The 20,269-nt window shown below is 47.7% G+C and overlaps 1 protein-coding gene across 6 annotated transcripts in view; it reads right to left on the bottom strand.

Annotated features, from left to right (window-relative positions):
• The window catches only part of LOC140720641 (NACHT, LRR and PYD domains-containing protein 3-like), a 50,361-nt gene that overhangs the window by 4,717 nt on the left and 25,375 nt on the right, over window positions 1-20,269 (bottom strand). For all 6 annotated transcript variants that reach the window (XM_073035477.1, XM_073035475.1, XM_073035479.1 and 3 more), the window contains 2 exons: window positions 18,472-20,221; window positions 2,633-2,719 (listed from right to left, as the gene is read on the bottom strand). In XM_073035477.1, coding sequence (XP_072891578.1) covers window positions 2,633-2,719; window positions 18,472-20,221 — 1,837 coding nt within the window. The remainder of the gene's footprint in view (window positions 1-2,632; window positions 2,720-18,471; window positions 20,222-20,269) is intronic.

Here is a 20,269-nt window from a genome sequence, read left to right as displayed (position 1 = left end):
TATCTCTTTTACCATAGCATTAGAGAGGGATAGGATCAGGCAAACTTGGGAAACCTTTAATTAGAGTAAGGGAAACTGTGAGCCTATAAGGCTGGAACTTGTAAGCATAAATTGGAAACAGATGCCCTCAGGGAAACATACTGAAGAAATGTAGAAAATGTTCGGGGGATATTTGTGTGGGGTTCTGAGTAGGTACGTTCCAATGAGACATGGAAAGGACGGTAGGGTACAAGATCCGTGGAGTACAAAGGCCGTTGTAAATCTAGTCAAGAAGAAAAGAAGAGCTTATGAAAGGTTCAAAAAACGAGGTAATGACATGAATCTGGAAGATTATAAGGCTCGCAGGAAGGAGCTTAAGAGTGAAATCAGGAGAGCTGAAGGGACTATGAGAAGGGCTTGGCAGACAGGATTAAGGAAAACCCCAAAGCATTCTGCAAGTATGTGAAGAGCAAGAGGATAAGATGTGACAGAATAAGACCAAACAAATGTGACAATGGAAAAGTGCGTATGGAACCAGAGGAAATAGCGGAGGTATTTAATGAATCATTTGCTTCAGCATTCATGACGGAAAAGGATCTTGGCGATTGTAGGGATTTTGCAGTGGACTGAAAAGCTTGAAAATGTAGTTATTAAGAAAGAGGATGTGGTGGAGCTTTTGGAAAGCATCAATTTGGATAAGTCACCGTGACTGGAAGAGATGTACACCTGGCTACTGTGGGAAGCGAGGGAAGGGATTGCTGAGCCTCTGGCAATGATCATTGCATCATCAATGAGGATGTGAGAGGTTCCGGAGGATTGGAGGGTTGGGAATGTTGTTCACTTATTCAAGAAAGGGAGTAAGGCTAGCCCAGGAAATTATAGGCTAGTGAGTCTTACTTCAGAGGTTGGTAAGTTGATGGAGAAGATCCTGAGAGGTAGGGTTTATGAACATCTGGAGAGGCAAAATATGATTAGGAATAGTCAGCATGGCTTTGTCAAAGGCAGGTTGTGCCTTACGAGTCTGAATGCTTTTTTTGAGGATGTGACTAAACACATTGATGAAGGTAGAGCAGTAGATGTAGTGTATACGGATTTCAGCAAGGCATTTGATAAGGTACCCCATGCAAGGCTTATTGAGAAAGTAAGGAGGCCTGGGATCCAAGGGGACATCGCTTTGTGGATCCGGAACTGACTTGCCCACAGAAGACAAAGAGTGGTTGTAGATGGGTCATATTCTGCATGGAGGCCGGTGACCAGTGGAGTGCCTTAGGGATCTGTTCTGGGACCCCAAGTCTTTGTGATTTTTATAAATGACCTGGATGAGGAAGTGGAGGGATGGATTAGTAAATTTGATGATGACACAAAGGTTGGGGGTGTTGTGGATAGTGTGGAGGGCTGTCAAAGGTTACAACGGGACATTGATAGGATGCAAAACTGGGCTGAGAAGTGGCAAATGGAGTTCAACCCAAATAAGTGTGAAGTGGTTCACTTTGGTAGGTCAAATATGATGGCAGAATATAGTATTATTGGTAAGTCTTGGCGGTGTGGAGGATCAGGATGGATCTTGGGGTCTGAGTACATAGGACACTCAAAGCTGCAATGCAGGTTGACTCTGGAGTTAAGAAGGCCTTCAGCAGTAGTGGGATTGAGTTTAAGAGTTGAGAGGTTATGAAGGGGATAGATCAAGTTGACGTGGATAGGCTTTTTCCGTTGAGAGTAGGGGAGATTCAAACAAGAGGTCATGATCTGAGAGTTAGGGGGCAAAAGTTTAAGGTAAAACGAGGGAGAATTTCTTTACTCAGAGAGTGGTGGCTGTGTGGAATGAGCTTCCAGTAGAAGTGGTAGAGGCAGGTTCAGTATTGTCATTTAAAGTAAAATTGGATAGGTAAGTAGACAGGAAAGGAATGGAGGGTTACGGGCTGAGTGTGGGCCAGTGGGAGTAGGTGAGAGTAAGCGTTTGGCATGGACTACAAGGGCCGAGATGTCCTGTTTCCAAGCTGTAATTGTTATATGGTTATATGTTGCAGCAATATAGGACCCTGGTCAGACCCTACTTGGAGTACTGTGCTCACTTCTGGTCGCCTCACTATAGGAAGGACGTGGAAACCATTAGAAAGGGTGCAGAGGAGATTTACAAGGATTTTGCCTGGATTGGGGATTAAGCCTTATGAGAATAAGTTGAGTGAACTCAGCCTTTTCTCTTGGAGAGACAGAGGATGAGGTGATTTGATAAAGGTGTACAAGATAATGAGAGGCATTGATCATGTGGTTCGTCAGAGGCTTTTCCCCAGGGCTGAAATGGTTAGCACAAGAGGGCATAGTTTTAAAGTGCTTGGAATTAGGTACAGAGAAGATGTCAGGGGTAAGTTTTTTTTACGCAGAGAGTGGTGAGTGCGTGGAAAGGGCTGCTGGAGGCGGAAACGATAGTGTCTTTTAATTCCAGAATGGCTACATGGAGCTTAGAAATATAGTGGGCTATGGATAAAACCGAGGTAATTATAAGGTAGTGACATGTTCGGCACAGCTTTGTGGGCCGAATGGCCTCTATTGTGCTGTATGTTTTCTATGTTTCTTTGTTTCTGCTGATCACATTAATGTTCAGTGTCAGACACCCAGTGATTGTGAACACAATCTCCCACAGTCTGGTACTTACCGCAGTTTCTGGATTTTACACTCTGGGTTCCTCAGAGCCGCAGACACCAGTTTCACTCCTGAATCTCCCAGTTTATTCTGCCCAAGTCTAAACACAATCAGACAGATTGATGAACAAAGTGATTCAAACCGTGGGTTTGGGGGAATTTCTCTTGCTCGAGTATTTCAGGAAACATTAAACCCTTCAGTAAATCACTGATCGGAGGTCCCATCACAGTAATTGCCCCTCACTGCCCAGCTCCAGCGTATTCACCAAATGTTGGTAATTTAGTTTGTCGGTGTGACCCTGTAAACTCTCTCATTTCCAGATGGCTAAACAAAATGTTCCTAACAGAAAAGCAGAAATGTCAATGGGACACAGTGAAATAGCCCAACCCGAGCTAAAGGGATGGGGAAGAGAGATCCCACAAGAAGAGTGGAGGATGGGAACAGAGAAACCACACGAGAAAGGGTGATGGTGAATAGAGATCCCACAGGAGGAAGGGGATGGGAAAGAGAGATCCCCCAGGAGGAAGTCAGATGGACGAGTGATCCCAAAGGAAGAAGGGTGATGGGGAAGGGATATCCCGCAGGAGGAAGTGGGATGGGGAAGAGAGATCCCATGGGAGGAAGGGGGTTGGGAAAGAGGGAGCCCACTGCAGGAAGGGGGAAGTGGAAGGGAGATCCAACAGTAGGGTTGGGGAGGAGAGATCCCACAGGAAGAAAGGGGGTAGGGAAGATAAATCCCACCAGAGGAAGGGGGATGGGGATGAGAGATCCCAAAGGAGGAATGGCGATGGGGAAGAGATAAATCAGCGGAGGTAGGGGGATGGGGAACAGATCCCACAGGAGGAAGGGGGATGGGTAAGAAAGATCCAGCAGGAGGAAGGGGGGGAAGAGAGATCCCACAGGAGAAAGGGGGATGGGGAAGAGAGGTCCCACAGGAGGAAGGGGGATGGGGAAGAGAGATCCCAGAGGAGGAAAGGGAAGGGGAAGAGAGATCCCAAAGGAGAAAGAGGGATGGTGATGAGAGATCCCAAAGGGGGACAGGGAATGAGGTAAAGTTATCCATCTGGAGGAAGGGAGATGTGGAAGAGAGATCCCACAGGAGGAAGGGGTGGGGAAGAGAGATCCCACAGGAGGATGGGGGATGGGGAAGAGAGATCCCACAGGAGGAAGAGGGATGTGGAAGAGAGATCCCACAGGAGTAAGGGGGATGGGGAAGTGAGATCCCACAGGAGGAAGGGTAACGGGGAAGAGAGATCCCACAGGAGGAAGGGGGTGGGGAAGAGAGATCCCACGGGAGGCAGGGGGTGGGGAAGAGATAGATCCCTCAGGAGGAAGGAAGATGTGGAAGAGAGATCCCACAGGAGGAGGTCGGATGGACGAGTGATCCCAAAGGAAGAAGGGTGATGGGGAAGGGATATCCCGCAGGAGGAAGTGGGATGGGGAAGAGAGATCCCATGGGAGGAAGGGGGTTGGGAAAGAGGGAGCCCACTGCAGGAAGGGGGAAGTGGAAGGGAGATCCAACAGTAGGGTTGGGGAGGAGAGATCCCACAGGAAGAAAGGGGGTAGGGAAGATAAATCCCACCAGAGGAAGGGGGATGGGGATGAGAGATCCCAAAGGAGGAATGGCGATGGGGAAGAGATAAATCAGCGGAGGTAGGGGGATGGGGAACAGATCCCACAGGAGGAAGGGGGATGGGTAAGAAAGATCCAGCAGGAGGGAGGGGGGGAAGAGAGATCCCACAGGAGAAAGGGGGATGGGGAAGAGAGGTCCCACAGGAGGAAGGGGGATGGGGAAGAGAGATCCCAGAGGAGGAAAGGGAAGGGGAAGAGAGATCCCAAAGGAGAAAGAGGGATGGTGATGAGAGATCCCAAAGGGGGACAGGGAATGAGGTAAAGTTATCCATCTGGAGGAAGGGAGATGTGGAAGAGAGATCCCACAGGAGGAAGGGGTGGGGAAGAGAGATCCCACAGGAGGATGGGGGATGGGGAAGAGAGATCCCACAGGAGGAAGAGGGATGTGGAAGAGAGATCCCACAGGAGTAAGGGGGATGGGGAAGAGAGATCCCACAGGAGGAAGGGTAACGGGGAAGAGAGATCCCACAGGAGGAAGGGGGTGGGGAAGAGAGATCCCACAGGAGGCAGGGGGTGGGGAAGAGATAGATCCCTCAGGAGGAAGGAAGATGTGGAAGAGAGATCCCACAGGAGGAGGTCGGATGGATGAGCGATCCAAAAGCAGGAAGGAAGATGTGAAGAGAGATCCCAAAAGAAGAGTGGGGCATGGGAACATAGGCCACACACGAGAAAGTGTGATGGTGAATAGAGATCCCACAGGAGGAAGGGGGTTGGGAAATTAGATCCAACAGCAGGTTTGGGGAGGAGAGATCCCACAGGAAGAAAGGGGTGGGGAAGAAAAATTCAAATAGGGGAAGGGGGATGGGGAAGAAAGATCCAGTGGGAGGAAGTGGGGGAAGAGAGATCCCATAGGAGTAAGGGGGATGGGGAAGAGAGGTGCCACAGGAAGAGGGGAATGGGAACAGAGGCCCAACAGCAGGAAGGGGGATTGCGAAGAGAGCCCGGAGGAGGAAGTCGGGTGGACGTGCGATCTCAAAGCAGGAAGTGGGATCTGCGAGGATTCCACAGGAAGTGGGGGGATGGGAACAGAGACCCCACAGGCGGAAGGTGGAAGGGGAAATGAGATCCCAGAGGAGGAAGGCGGATAGGGATGAGTGATCCCACTGTAGGTAGTGGGATGGGAAAGAGAGATCCCACAGTAAGAAAGGGGATGGCGAAGAGTGATCCCTCAGGAGGAAGGTGATGTGGAAGAGAGATCCCACAGGAGAAAGGGAGTGGGGAAGAGATAGATTTCTCAAGAGGAAGGAAGATGTGGAAGAGAGATTCCAAAAGAAGAGTGGGGGATGGGAACAAAGGCCCCACACGAGAAACGGTGATGTTGAATAGAGATCCCACAGGAGGAAGGGGATGGTGAAGAGAGATCCCACAGGAGGAAGGGGGATGAGGAAGAGAGAGCCCACAGCATGAAGGGGGAAGAGAAAGGGAGATCCAACAGCAGGTTTGAGGAAGAGAGATCCCACAGGTGGAAAGGGGTGGGGAATAGATAGATCCCTCAAGAGGAAGGAAAATGTGGAAGAGAGATGCCAAAAGAAGAGTAGGGGATGGGGACAGAGGCCACACACGAGAAAGGGTGATGGTGAATAGAGAACCCACAGGAGGAAGGGGATGGGGAAGAGATAAACCAGAGTAGGAAGGGGGATTGGGAAGTGAGATCTCACGGGAGTATGTGGGATGGTGAAGAGAGATCCCACAGGAAGAAAGGGAGTGGAGAAGATTAATTCCACAGCAGTACAGGGATGGGGTAAAGAGATTCCACTAGAAGGAAGTCGGATGGTCAAATGATTCCAAAGGAGGAAGGCCGATGGGGAAGAAATATTCCACAGGAGGAAGGGGGATGGGGAAGAGATATTAGACAGGAGGAAGGGGGATGGGGAAAAGACATCGCATGGGAGGAAGAGGAATGGGGAAGTGAGATCCCACAGTAAAAAGGGGGAAGGGGAAGAGAGATCCACAGGAGGAAGGGGGATAGGGAGGAGAGATCCCACAGGAGGAAGTGGGATAGGGAGGAGAGATCCCACAGGAGGAAGGGGAAGTGAGATCCCAGAGGAGAAAGAAGGATGGGGAACAGAAATCCCACAGGAGGAAAGGGGATGGGGAAGTGAGATCCCATAGGAGTATGTGGGATTGGGAAGAGATATCCCACAGGAGGAAGGGGGGTGGATAAGAGAGACCCAACGTGAGGAAGGGGGATGGGGTATCGAGATCCAACAGCTGGAAGGGGGATGAGGAAGAGAGATCCCACAGGAGGAAGAGGGATGGGGAAGAGAGATCCCACAGGAGGAAGGGAGATGAGGCAGAGTGATCCCTCAGGAGGAAGGGGGATGGGGAAGAGAGATCCCACTGGTGGAAGGGAGATGAGAAAGACAGATGCAACAGGAAGAGGGGAATTGGAACAGAGGCCCAAAAGCAGAAAGTGGAATGTGGAAGAGAGATCCCACAGGAGGAAGGGGGATGTGGCAGAGAGATCCCACAGGAGGAAGGGAGTTGGGAAGGAGAGTGCATGAAGGGGGAATGGGAGGAGAGATCCCACAGGAAGAAAGGGGGTGGGGAAGATAAATCCCATTGGAAGAAGGGGGATGGGGATGAGATGCCACAGGAGGAAGGGAGATGGGGAAGAGGGATCCCACAGGAGAAAGGGGATGTGGAAGAGAGATCCCACGGGGGGAAGGGGGATGTGGAAGGGAGATCCCACAGGAGGAAGGGGGATGTGGCAGAGAGATCCCACAGGAGGAAGGGAGTTGGGAAGGAGAGTGCATGAAGGGGGAATGGGAGGAGAGATCCCACAGGAAGAAAGGGGGTGGGGAAGATAAATCCCATTGGAAGAAGGGGGATGGGGATGAGATGCCACAGGAGGAAGGGAGATGGGGAAGAGGGATCCCACAGGAGAAAGGGGATGTGGAAGAGAGATCCCACGGGAGGAAGGGGGATGTGGAAGGGAGATCCCACAAGAAGAGTGGGGGGATGGGAACAAATGCCCCACAGGCAAAGGTGGATGGGGAAAGAGATCCCAGAGGAAGAAGGCTGACGGGGAAGAGTGATCCCACTGGAGGAAGTGGGATGTTACAGAGAGATCCCACAGGAGGAAGGGAGTTGGGAAGGAGAGTTCATGAAGGGGGAATGGGAGGAGAGATCCCACAGAAAGAAAGGGGGTGGGGAAGATAAATCCCATTGGAAGAAGGGGGATGGGGATGAGATGCCACAGGAGGAAGGGAGATGGGGAAGAGGGATCCCACAGGAGAAAGGGGATGTGGAAGAGAGATCCCACGGGAGGAAGGGGGATGTGGAAGGGAGATCCCACAAGAAGAGTGGGGGGATGGGAACAAATGCCCCACAGGCAAAGGTGGATGAGGAAAGAGATCCCAGAGGAAGAAGTCTGATGGGGAAGAGAGATTCCCACAGGATGAACAGAGGTGGTGATGAAAAAAGATCAAGGGAGTGAGGAAGGGGATGTGGGAGAGTCATCCCACAGAACGAAGGGGGATGAGGAAGAGCAATTCCACAGGAGGAAGGAGCATGAGGAAGAGAGAGACAGCAGGAGGAAGTGTGATGTGGTAGAGCGATCCTACGGGAGGAGGGGAGATGAGAAAGTCAGATGCAACAGGAAGAGGGGAATGGGAACAGAGACCCATCAGCAGGAAGGGGGTTGGGGAAGAGAGATCCCACTGGAGGAAGGGAGATGAGAAAGACAGATGCCACAGGAGGAGGGGAATGGGTACAGAAGCCCATCAGCAGGATGGGGGATGGGGAAGAGAGATCCCACTGGAGGAATGGAGATGCGAAAGACAGATGCCACAGGAGGAGGGGAATGGGTACAGAAGCCCATCAGCAGGAAGGGGAACGGTTAACAGGAGGAGGTTGGATGGACGAGCGATCTTAAAGCAGGAAGTGGGATGTCGAAGGCAGATCTCACAGGAGGATGGGCGATGGGGAATAGGGATCCGACAGGAAGAGGAGGGACGTGGAAGAGAGATCATACAGGAGGAAGGGTGATGGGGAAGCAAGATCCCACAGGAGGATGTCAGTTGGGGAAGGTACATCGCACAGGAAGAAGTGGGATGGGGAATGGGGATCCCACAGGTGGATTGCTACCCATGCCACGTGCTAGTGAGGCTAGAAATAGGAAGATAATGCAGCTAAATACGTGGCTGAGGGGATGGTGCGTGAGGGAGGGGTTCATGTTTCTGGACAATTGGGCTTTCTTCCAGGGGAGGTTGGACCAGTTCGAATTGGACAGTTTGCACCTGAACTGGAGGGGACGAATATCCTTGCCGGTAGGTTAGCAAGTTCTGCTCCGAAGGTTTTAAACTAGATTGCAGTGGGAGGGGAACCAGAGTGTTAGAGCAGATAGTGAGGTGGAGGAGGATAAGGGTCATGCGAGGACTGCTTGTATAGACAGATATCAATGGTTTGTACGTGACAGAAATGTTCTCAGGTGCATCTATTTCAATGCAAGGAGTTTTGTACGTAAGGCCGATCAGTTTACGTCGTGGATTGGCACATGATGATTTTGATATTTTTGCTATTAGTAAGACTTGGTTGCAGGAGGGGCAGGACTTATAACTATATAACCATGTAACAATTACAGAATGGAAACAGGCCATTTCGGCCCTTCTAGTCCGTGCCGAACGCTTACTCTCATCTAGTCCCACTGACACGCACTCAGCCCATAACCCTCCATTCAATTCCTGTCCATATACCTATCCAATTTTACTTTAAATGACAATCCCGAACCTGCCTCTACCACTTATACTGGAAGCTCGTTCCACACAGCTACCACTCTCTGAGTAAAGAAATCAGCCCTCGTGTTACCCTTAAACGTTTGCCTCCTAACTCTCAACTCATGTCCTCTTGTTTGAATCTCCCCTACTCTCAATGGAAAAAGCCTATCCACATCAACTTTATCTATTCCCCCTCATAAGTTTAAATATCTCTATCAAGTCCCCCCTCAACTTTCTATGCTCTAAAGAATAAAGAGCTAACTTGTTCAATCTTTCTCTGTAACTTAGGTGCTGAAACTCAGGTAACATTCTAGTAAATCTTCTCTGTACTCTCTCTATTTTGTTGACATCTTTCCTATAATTCGGTGACCAGAACTGTACACAGTACTCTAAATTCGGCCTTGCCAAAGCCTTGTACAATTTTAACATTACATCCCAAATCCTATACTCAATGCTCTGATTTATAAATGCCAACATACCAAAAGCTTTCTTCACCACCCTCTCCACATGAGATTCCACCTTCAGGGAACTATGCACTATTACTCCTGGATCACTCTGTTCTGCTGCATTCTTCAATGCCCTACAATTTACCATGTATGTCCTATTTGGATTATTCCTACTAAAATGTAGCACCTCACACTTATCAGCATTAAACTCCATCTGCCATCGTTCAGCCCACTCTTCTAACTGGCCTAAATCTCTCTGCAAACTTTTAAAACCTACTTCATTATCCACAACGCCACCTATCTTAGTATCACCCAGTACAGATCCCTGAGGCACACCACTAGTCACTGGCCTCCAACCTGACAGATAGTTATCCACCACTACTCTCTGGCATTTCCCATCCAGCCACTGTTGAATCCATTTTACTACTTCAATTTTAATACCTAACGACTGAACCTTCCTAACTAACCTTCCATGTGGAACCTTGTCAAAGGCCTTACTGAAGTCTGTATAGACAACATCCACTGCTTTACCCTCGTCAACTTTCCTCGTAACCTCTTCAAAAACTTCAGTAAGATTTGTCAAACATGACCTTCCACGCACAAATCCATGTTGACTGTTCCTAATCAGACCCTGTCTATCCAGAAAATTATATATACCATTCTAAGAATACTTTCCATTAATTTACCCACCACTGACGTCAAACTGACAGGCCTATAATTGCTAGGTTTAATCTTAGAACCCTTTTTAAACAATGGAACAATATAAACAATACGCCAATCCTCCGGCACCATCCCCATTTCTAATGACATTTCAAATATTTCTGTCAGAGCCCCTGCTATTTCTACACTAACCTCCCTCATGGTCCTAGGGAATATCCTGTCAGGATCCAGAGATTTATACACTTTTATATTCCTTAAAAGCTCCAGCTTCACGTTCCGAGGTTCCATTGTTTCAGACGTGATAGGGGGTAGGGATGAAAGGGGGAGAAGTGGCATTACCAGTCAGGGAGAATATCACAGCTGTGCACAGACGGGACAGCCCGGAGGGTTCGTCTATAGAGGCCATATGGGTGGAGCTGAGGAACGGGAAAGGTGTGACAACACTAATAGGGTTGTATTATAGACCGCCCAATAGTCAGAGAGAATTGGAGGAGCAAATCTTTAGAGAGTTTGTAGACCAATGTAAGAAACAGGAAGTTGTAATCATAGGGGATTTTAACTTTCCACATATTGACGGGGATGCCCATTCTGAGAAAGGTTAGATGGCGTGGAGTTTGTCAAATGTGTTCAGGAAAGTTTTCTAAATCAATATCTTGAGGTACCAACGAGAGAGGGTGCAGTACCTGATCTCCTATTACGGAACCAGACATGTCAGGTGACAGAAGTATGTGTAAGCAAACATTTTGGGTCCAGTGACCATAATGTCATTAGTTTCAAGATAATTATGGATAAGGATAGGACTGGTCCACCAGTTAAGGTTCTGAATTGGAGAAGGGCCAATTTTGTGGAAATAAGATAGTATCTGGGAAGAGTGGATTGGGATAAGTTGTTTTCTGGCAAGGATGTGTTCAGTAAGTGGAACACCTTCAAGGGTAAAATTTTGAGAGTGCAGGGTTTGTATCTTCCTGCCAGGATTAAAGGCAAAGTTAACAGGCATAGTGAACCTTGGTTTTCAAGGGATATTGGTGATCTGGTTAAGTAGGTGTTTAGCAGGTATAGAAAATGTAAGGGATTACGAAAGAAGGAAATCAGGAAGGCAAAAAGAAGACATGAGGTTGCTTTGGCAGATAATGTGAAGGTAAACCAGAAGGGTTTCTACAAGTATATTGAGAGTAAAAGGATAGTAAAGGACAAAATTGGTCCCCTACAAGATCAGAGTGGTCGTCTATGTGTGGAGCCTCACGAGATGGGGGAGATCTTAAGCAGTTTTTTTTGCATCAGTCTTTACTCAGGAAACTGGCATAGCGGATATGGAATTAAGGCAAACAAACAGTAGTGTCATGGAGCATATAGAGATTAAAGAGGAGGAGCTGCTTGCTGCCTTACAGTGAATAAAGGTAGATAAATCCCCCGGAACTAACATGATATTCCCTCGGACCTTGAGAGAGACTAGTGTAGAAATTGCAGGGGCCCTGGCAGAAATATTTAAAATGTCCTCAGCCACCGGTTTGGTGCCGGAGGATCGGAGGGTAGCTCATGTTGTTCCGTTGTTTGAAAAAGGCTCCAAAAGTACACCAGATAATTACAGAGCAGTGAGCCTGACATCAGTAGTAGGTAAATTATTGGAAGGTGTTCTGAGAGATCGGATATACAAGGATTTGGACAACCAAGGGCTGATTAAAGATAGCCAGCATGGCTTTGTTCATGGTAGATCATGTTTAATGAATCCTGTAGTGTTTTTCGAGGAGGTTACCAAGGATGGATGTGAAGGACAGGTTGTGGATGTTGTCTACATGGACCTTAGTAAAACATTTGACAAAGTCCCACATGGGAGGCTAGTTCAGAAGGTTCAGACGCTAGGTATCCATGAAGAGGTTGTCGATTGGATTCGAAAGTGGCTGTTTGGGAGAATACAAAGAGTGGTAGTGGATGATTGCTTCTCAGACGGGAGGCCTGTGACTAGTGGTGTGCCTCAGGGATCTGTGCTGGGACCATTGTTGTTGTAGTCTTTATGAATGATCTAGATGATAATGTGATAAATTGGATCCGCAAGTTTACTGATGACACTAAGATTGGAGACGTTGTGGACAAAGCTTGCAGAGGGATCTGGACCAATTGGAAAAATGGGACTGAAAATGGCAGATGGAATTTATATCATATAACTTATAACCATTTAACAATTACAGCATGGGAACAGTCCATCTCGGCCCTTCTAGTCCGTGCCGAACGCTTACTCTCACCTAGTCCCACCTACCTGCACTCAGCCCATAACCCTCCATTCCATTCATTTCCTGTCCATATACCTGTCCAATTTTACTTTAAATGACAAAATCGAAACTGTCTCTACCACTTCTACTGGAAACTCGTTCCACACAACTGCCACTCTGAGTAAAGAAGTTCCCCCTCGTGCTACCCCTAAACTTTTGCCCCTTAACTCTCAACTCATTCCCTCTTGTTCTAACCTCCCTTACTCTCAATTGCAAAAGACTACCCAGGTCATCCCCCTCATAATTTTAAATACTTCTATCATGTGCCTCCTCAACCTTTTACACTGCAAAGAATAAAGACCTAACTTGTTCAAACTTTCTCTGTAACTTAGGTGCTGAAACCCAGGTAACATTCTAGTAAATCTCCTCTGTACTCTTTCTATTTTGTTGACATCTTTCCTATAATTTGGTGACCAGAACTGTACACAATACTCCAAATTTGGCCTTACCAATGCCTTGTACAATTTTTACATTATATCCCAACTCCTATACTCAATGCTCTGATTTATAAAGGCCAGCATACCAAAAGCTTTCTTCACCACCCTATCCACATGAGATTCCACCTTCAGGGAACTATGCACCATTATTCCTAGATCACTCGGTTCTACTGCATTCCTCAATGCTCTATCATTTACCATGTATGTCCTATTTGGATTATTCCTACCAAAGTTTAGCACCTCACACTTATCAGCATTAAACTCCATCTGCTATCTTTCAACACACTCTTCTAACTGGCCTAAATCTTTGAACAACAAGCTTTGAAAACTTTCACTATCCACAACGTCACCTATCTTAGTATCATCCGCATACTTACTAATCCAATTTACCACCCCATCATCCAGATCATTAATGTATATGACAAAACACATTGGACCCAGTACAGATCCCTGAGGCACACCACTAGTCACCACTATAATGCAGACAAGTGTGAGGTGTTGCATTTTGGAAGGACAAATCAAGGTAGGACATGCACGATAAACGGTAGGGCACTGAAGAGTGCGGAGGAACAGAGGGATCTGGGAGTTCCGATACATAATTCACTGAAAGTGGCGTCACAGGTAGACAGGGTTGTAAAGAAGGCTTTTGGCATCCTGGCATTAATAAATCAAAGTACTGAGGATAGGAGTTGGGATGTTATGCTGAGATTGTATAGGACATTGGTAAGGCCAAATATGGAGTATTGTGTGCATTTCTGGTCACTGAACTATAGGAAGGATATCAATAAGATTGAAAGAGTGCAGAGAAGATTTACTAGGATGTTGCCGGGTCTTCAGGAGTTGAGTTACAGGGGAAGATTGAACAGGTTAGGACTTTATTCCTTGGAGCGCAGAAGAATGCGGGGAGATTTCAAAGAGGTTTACAAAACTCTGAGGGGTATAGACAGGGTAAATGAGAATAGGTTCTTTCCACAGACGTTAGGAGAGATAAGTTACAAGAGGACTTGGCTTCAGGGTGAAAGGGGAAAGGTTTAGGGGGAAATTCTTCACTGAGTTAGTGGTGAGAGTATGGAACGAGCTGCCATCTGATGTGGAAAATGCGTACTCAAGCTTTAAGAATAAATTGGATAGATGCATGGATGAGAGAGGTCTGGAGGGTTATGGACTGGGTACAGGTCAATGGGACAAGCGGAATAAAGTTTCGGCACAGAGCAGAAGGGCCGAATGGCTTGTTTTCTGTGCGCTCGTGTTTTATGATTTTATGATTCTATGAAGGGGTGTGGGGAGGAGAGTTCACTCAGGCGGGAAGATGGGGAAGTGATATCCCACATGTGGATGTGGGAAGGGGAAGAGAGATCCCACAGGAGGAAAGGGGAGGGGGAACAGCGATCCCACCGGAGGAAGGGGGATGGGGAAGAAGGATGCCACAGGAGGAGGGGGGACGGGGAAGAGATATCCCAAAGGAGGAAGGGGGATGTGGAACAGAGATCCTATAGGAGGATGGCGAATAGGGAAGAGAGATCCCACAGGAGGAAGTGGGATGGGGAAGAGCAATCCCTCTGGAGGAAGGGGGATGGTGACGACAGATCCCACAGGAGGAAGGGGGATGGGGAATAGAGATCCCACAGAAGGAAGGGGAATGGGGAATAGAGATCCCACAGGATGATGGGGATGGGGACGAGAGACGAAACAGGAGGAAGTGGGTGGGGAAGACAGAGAAGCAGTTTCAGCGACAGGTTGCTATCGATGCAATGCTCCTCAGACAGGATGAAGAGGTCAATACTCCCCAATGCCATTAGGCTTTACAATTCAACCGCCAGGAGTAAGATATGTTAAAGTGACGGGGTTGATTGTATTTAATGTATTTAAGTAAACTACTTAAGAACTTTTTAAAAGCTATTATTAATGCTTTTTGAGAGAGTGATTTAGATGCATATCATATTTTTACTGAGTTAAGTATTGTATGTAATTAGTTTTGCTACAACAACTGTATGGGACATTGGAAAAAATGTTGAATTTCCCCATGGGGATGAATAAAGTATCTATCTATCTATCAGAGGAGGAAGAAGGATGGGGAAAATAAATGCTACGGGAGGAAGTGAGATGGGGAAGAGAGATCTCACAGGAGGAAGGGGGATGGGGAAGAGAGATCCCACAGGAGGAAGAGGGATTGGGAAGAGAGATCCCACAGGAGGAAGGGGGATGGGGAAGAGAGATCCCACAGGAGGAAGGGGGATGGGGAAGAGAGATCCAGCAGGAGGAAGGGGGATGGGGAAGAGAAATCCCACAGGAGGAAGGTGGATGCTGAGGAGAGATCCAACAGTTGGAAGGAAGTGGGAGTGGGAACAGAGAGGCCAGAAGAAGAAAGGTGGATGGGAAAGCGAGATCTCACAGATGGATTGCTACCCGTGCCACGTGCTAGTGAGGCTAGAAATAGGAAGATATTGCAGCTAAATACGTGGCTAATGAGATGGTGCATGAGGGTGGGGTTCATGTTTCTGGACAATTGGGCTTTCTTCCAGGGGAGGTGGGATCAGTTCGAATTGGACAGTTTGCACCTGAACTGGAGGGGGACTAACATCCTTGCCGGTAATTTAGCAAGTTCTTCTCCGGGGGTTTTAAACAAGGTTGCAGGGGGAGGGGAACCAGAGTGCTAGAGCAGATAGTGATGTGGAGGAGGATAATGGTCATGCGAGGTTTTCAAGGGATATTGGCGATCTGGTTAAGTAGGTGTTTAGCAGGTATAGGCAACAAGGGACAAATGAGATACTTAAAGAGTATAGAAAATGTAAGGGAATACTAAAGAAGGAAATCAGGAAGGCAAAAAGAAGACATGAGGTTGCTTTGGCAGATAATGTGATGGTAAACCCGAAGGGTTTCTTCAAGTACATTAAGAGTAGAAGGATAGTAAAGGACAAAATTGGTCCCCTACAAGATCAGAGTGGTCGTCTATGTGTGGAGCCTCACGAGATGGGGGAGATCTTAAACAGTTTTTTGCGTCAGTGTTTACTCAGGAAACTGGCATAGCGGATATGGAATTAAGGCAAACAAACAGTACTGTCATGGAACATGCAGATATTAAAGAGGAGGAGCTGCTTGTTGCCTTACAGCGATTAAAGGTAGATAAACCCCCGGGCCTAACATGATATTTTCTCGGATCTTGAGAGAGACTAGAGTAGAAATTGCAGGGGCCCTGGCAGAAATATTTAAAATGTCCTCAGCCACGGGTGCGGTGCCGGAGGATTGGAGGGTAGCTCATGTTGTTCCGTTGTTTGAAAAAGGCGCCAAATGTACACCAGATAATTACAGGCTAGTGAGTCTGACATCAGTAGTAGGTAAATTATTGGAAGGTGTTCTGAGATATCGGATATACAAGGATTTGGACTGCCAAGGGCTGATTAAAGATCGTCAACATGGCTTTGTGTGTGGTAGATCGTGTTTAATGAATCCTGTAGTGTTTTTCGAGGAGGTTACCAAGAATGCATATGAAGGAAAGGCTGTGGATGTTGTCTACTTTGACTTTTGTAAGGCCTTTGAAAAGGTCCCACATAAGAGGTTAGTTCTAAAGGTCCAGACACTAGGTATCCATGGAGAGGTTGTAAACTGGATTCGAATTTGCTGAGTCGGAGAAAGAGAGTGGGAGTGGATGATTGCTTCTCAGACTGGAGACCTGTGACTAGTGGTGTGTCTCAGGGATCTGTGCTGGGACCATTGTTGTTTGTTGTCTATATCAATGATCTAGATGATAATTTGATAAATTGGATCAGCTGGTTTGTGGATGACACTAAGATAGAGGCGTTGTGGACAGCGAGGAAGGCTTTCAAAGCTTGCACAGGGATCTGGACCAACTGTAAGAATGGACCAGGAAATGGCAGGTGGAATTTAATGCAGTGAAGTGTGAGGTGTTCCATTTTGGAAGGACAAATCAAGGTACGACACACCCGATAAACGGTAGGGCACTGAAGAGTGCGGAGGAACAGATGGATCTGGGTTTTAGATACGTAAGTCCCTGAAAGTGGCGTCACAGGTAGACAGGGTTGTAAAGAAGACTTTTGGCATCCTGGCATTCATAATCAAAGTACTGAGTATAGGAGTTGGAATATTATGGTGAGGTTGTATAAGACATTGGTGAGGCCAAATTTGGAGTATTGTGTGCAGTTCTGATGGAAGGAAGTAGGAAGGATATCAGTAAGTTTGAAAAAGTGCAGAGAAGATTTACTAGGAAGTTGCTGGGTCTTCAGGAGTTGAGTTACAAGGAAAGATTGAACAGGTTATGACTTTATTCCTTGGAGCATAGAAGAATGAGGGGTGATTTGATAGAGGTTTACAAAATTATGAGGGTATAGACAGGGTAAATGCGAATAGGCTCTTTCCACATAGATTAGGAGAGATAAATATGAGAAGACATGGCTTCAGCGTGAAAGGGGAAAGGTTTAGGGGGAGCATTAGGAGGAACTTCTTCACTCAGAGGGTGGTGAGAGTGTGGAACGAGCTGCCATCCGATGTGGAAAATGTGGACTCACTCTTCAGCTTTAAGAATAAATTAGATAGATACATGGATGGGAGAGGACTGGAGGGTTATGGACTGGGTGCAGGTCAATGGGACTAGCGGAATAAGGTTTTGGTACAGACTAGATGGACCGAATGGCTTGTTTTCTGTGCTGTAGTGTTCTAAGATTTTATGATTCTATGGGGAGGAGAGTTCCCACAGTCGAAACGGGGATGGGAAACAGAGATCACAAAGGAGGAAGGGGATGGGGAAGTGAGATCCCACAGGAGGAAGGGAGATGGGGAAGAGAGATCCCACAGGAGGAAGGGGGATGGGGAAGAGAGATCCCACAGGAGAAAGGGGATGGGGAAGAGAGATCCCACAGGAGGAAGGGGGATGGGGAAGAGAGATCCCACAGGAGGAAGAGGGATGGGGAAGAGAGATCCCACAGGAGGAAGGGGGATGGGGAGGAGAGATCTCACAGGAAGGGGGGGGGGGTGTGGAAAAGACGTCCCACAAGAGGATGAGGAACGAGTAATAGAGAGCCCACAGGAGGAATGGGGATGGGGGCAAGATTCCAAAGAATGGAAGGGGGTTTGGGATGAGATGTCCCACAGGAGGATTCCAAGGGTAAACAATAACCCTACAAGAGGAGAGGATGCAGAAATTGTTTGTACGTGTGTGTTGGGTCTGAACAGAGCCCCAGAGGAGATGTGCCCTCGCTCTTTGCGTATCTGGAAGTGAGCAAAGTCACACACGGGGAAGGGCAGTGGGAGGAAAATCTCACAATGGTATTTCTTCCCATCTCACTGGGACAGTGTGCTGACGGTCTCTTGTCCCTCACCGGGAAGGGGGTGTGAATCTCTGACCCATCTGCTGCAGTCAGTGTCGGTCTGCGTGTAAGTAACAGTGAGAAGGAACATTGTCAATGGACTTGTCACAGGCAGTGTGAAACACGGCCATTCCTGTGATTTACTACCATTAAACCAATGGCCGTTGTTCATTGATCTGATGAAGTCTCCAACATCCCTTCACAAGGAACCACAGAACCCTCCCGTCCTTGGGGAATTACCGACCGATCTCATGGGCATTTGTCACAATTCTTCACAATCTGATTTACTACAAATTTACCGAAATTCCTTTACATTGAAACAACACAATGAGACAGTTTCACGGTTCAGAGTGAGAGACAAACCAAGTTACCTCAACTCCTGGCACTTGTGCAGCCCGGGTCCCAGCCGCTGGATTCCTTCACACTGAATGTGGCAGTTCTCCAGGTCGAGGTGTTTTATTGTATCACAGAGTCCGATGACATGAGACAGGACCGCGCAGTCAATCGGGGTCAGAGTAATTCCACTGAATGAAAGTGTTTCCACAGATCCCAGTGCGGCCTGAGCCAGTCCACGATTCTGAGACTCAAACAGGTAGTGCAATGTGTTCAGGAGGCTCCTTCTACCAGCTTCACTCCATGTGTTTCCAATCTGCCGTTTAACCTCCTCCTTCACCCAGTCAATCACCCGGCAGGTTGTTTGATGAGGAAATGGACCCAGAAACTCCTCCAGGCCCCGAGCTGTCATTGGGGAGGAGAGACCAGCAACAAAACGGAGGAATACCTCAAATCGCCCATCTGTCGTGCTGTGGACTTCTGTAAGGAATTTCAGGATATCCCCGGGATGTGGATTCAAGAATTGTGCGACTGCAGCTACAAACTCTTGGATGGTGAGGTGTGGGAATGTGTACACCACGCTCCGGGCAGAATCTTCTCTCTCCAGAAGCTCCATCAGGAACCCAGACAGGAACTGGGAAGGCTGCAGATTGAACTTGATCAAATCTGCACCTGTAAACACAATCTTCCTCTCGGACACTCCTCTGAAGGCCATCTGACCAACCCTGAGTAACACATCACTGGGGCTCTCAATCTCACGGCCGTGGTTTTTCAGGATGTTGTAAATATAGTAGGAGTACAGTTGGGTGATGGTCTTGGGAACTCGCTGTGGGTCCCTGTCTCTTTGTGTGAAGAAAGGGCCCAGTGCCAGAGCGAGAATCCAACAATAGGAGGGGTTGTAGCTCATGGTGTACAGGATCTCGTTCTCCTTCACGTGTTTGAAAACAGCTTCTGCCACCGTCTGATCTTCAAAATACCTGATGAAATATTCCTTCCGTTCCTCACCAACAAATCCCAGGATTTCAGCCCAGACACTGATGTCTGCCTTTTCCAATAAATGTAACTCAGTGGGGCGGGTGGTCACCAGCACTGAACACCCTGGGAGCAGCTTGCCCTGGATTAAACTGTACACAATGTCAGACACGTTGCACTTGAATTCAGGATCTGTGTACTGTGATTCTGTGTCTCTCCGACCATCAACAAAGTCGATTTTGTCCTTGAATTCATCCAATCCATCGAATATAAACAGCAGTCCCTCTGTGTGTTTCCAGACCTCTCCCAGGATATTCCCAAAGTAGGGATACTGATCTAGAATGAGTTCCCTCAGGTTTATTCGGCAGTTAATGGAGTTTAAATCCCGGAATTTGAAACTGAAGACAAACTGGAACTGTTGGTATATTTTCCCCGTGGCCCAGTCATAAACAATCTTCTGTACCATTGTTGTTTTCCCGATCCCTGGGACTCCGGCCACTGCTGCGGACATCCCGGATTTGTCTCCAAAGATAGATCTTTTCAATTTTTGAACAAAGCTCTTCTTGAATAGCTGATCAGTCCGGAGTTTCTCCAGCTCCCTGTGGAGATGTTTCTGTCTCCACTCCTCGTGGTCTCTGCCTCTTGCCAGCAGCTCATGTTCCACCAGTCTCCGATCTCGAACAGTAGAAATGACCGTCAGCTCAGCGTATCGATCAACCAGCTGGAAAACCTTCACCTTCTCCCTCATCAGGATCGTGTTCACTCTCAGTGTTTCAGTTTTTGCCCGCAGAGTCTCCATGTGTTTCCTTCGAACATCTTATGACGGACAGAAATAGGTTGTCAATGCCTGATCTGATGAACACG

Source organism: Hemitrygon akajei, unplaced genomic scaffold, assembly GCF_048418815.1.
Source record: "Hemitrygon akajei unplaced genomic scaffold, sHemAka1.3 Scf000045, whole genome shotgun sequence".
Lineage (NCBI taxonomy): Eukaryota > Metazoa > Chordata > Chondrichthyes > Myliobatiformes > Dasyatidae > Hemitrygon > Hemitrygon akajei.
This window is presented reverse-complemented; position numbering and strand designations above follow the sequence as displayed.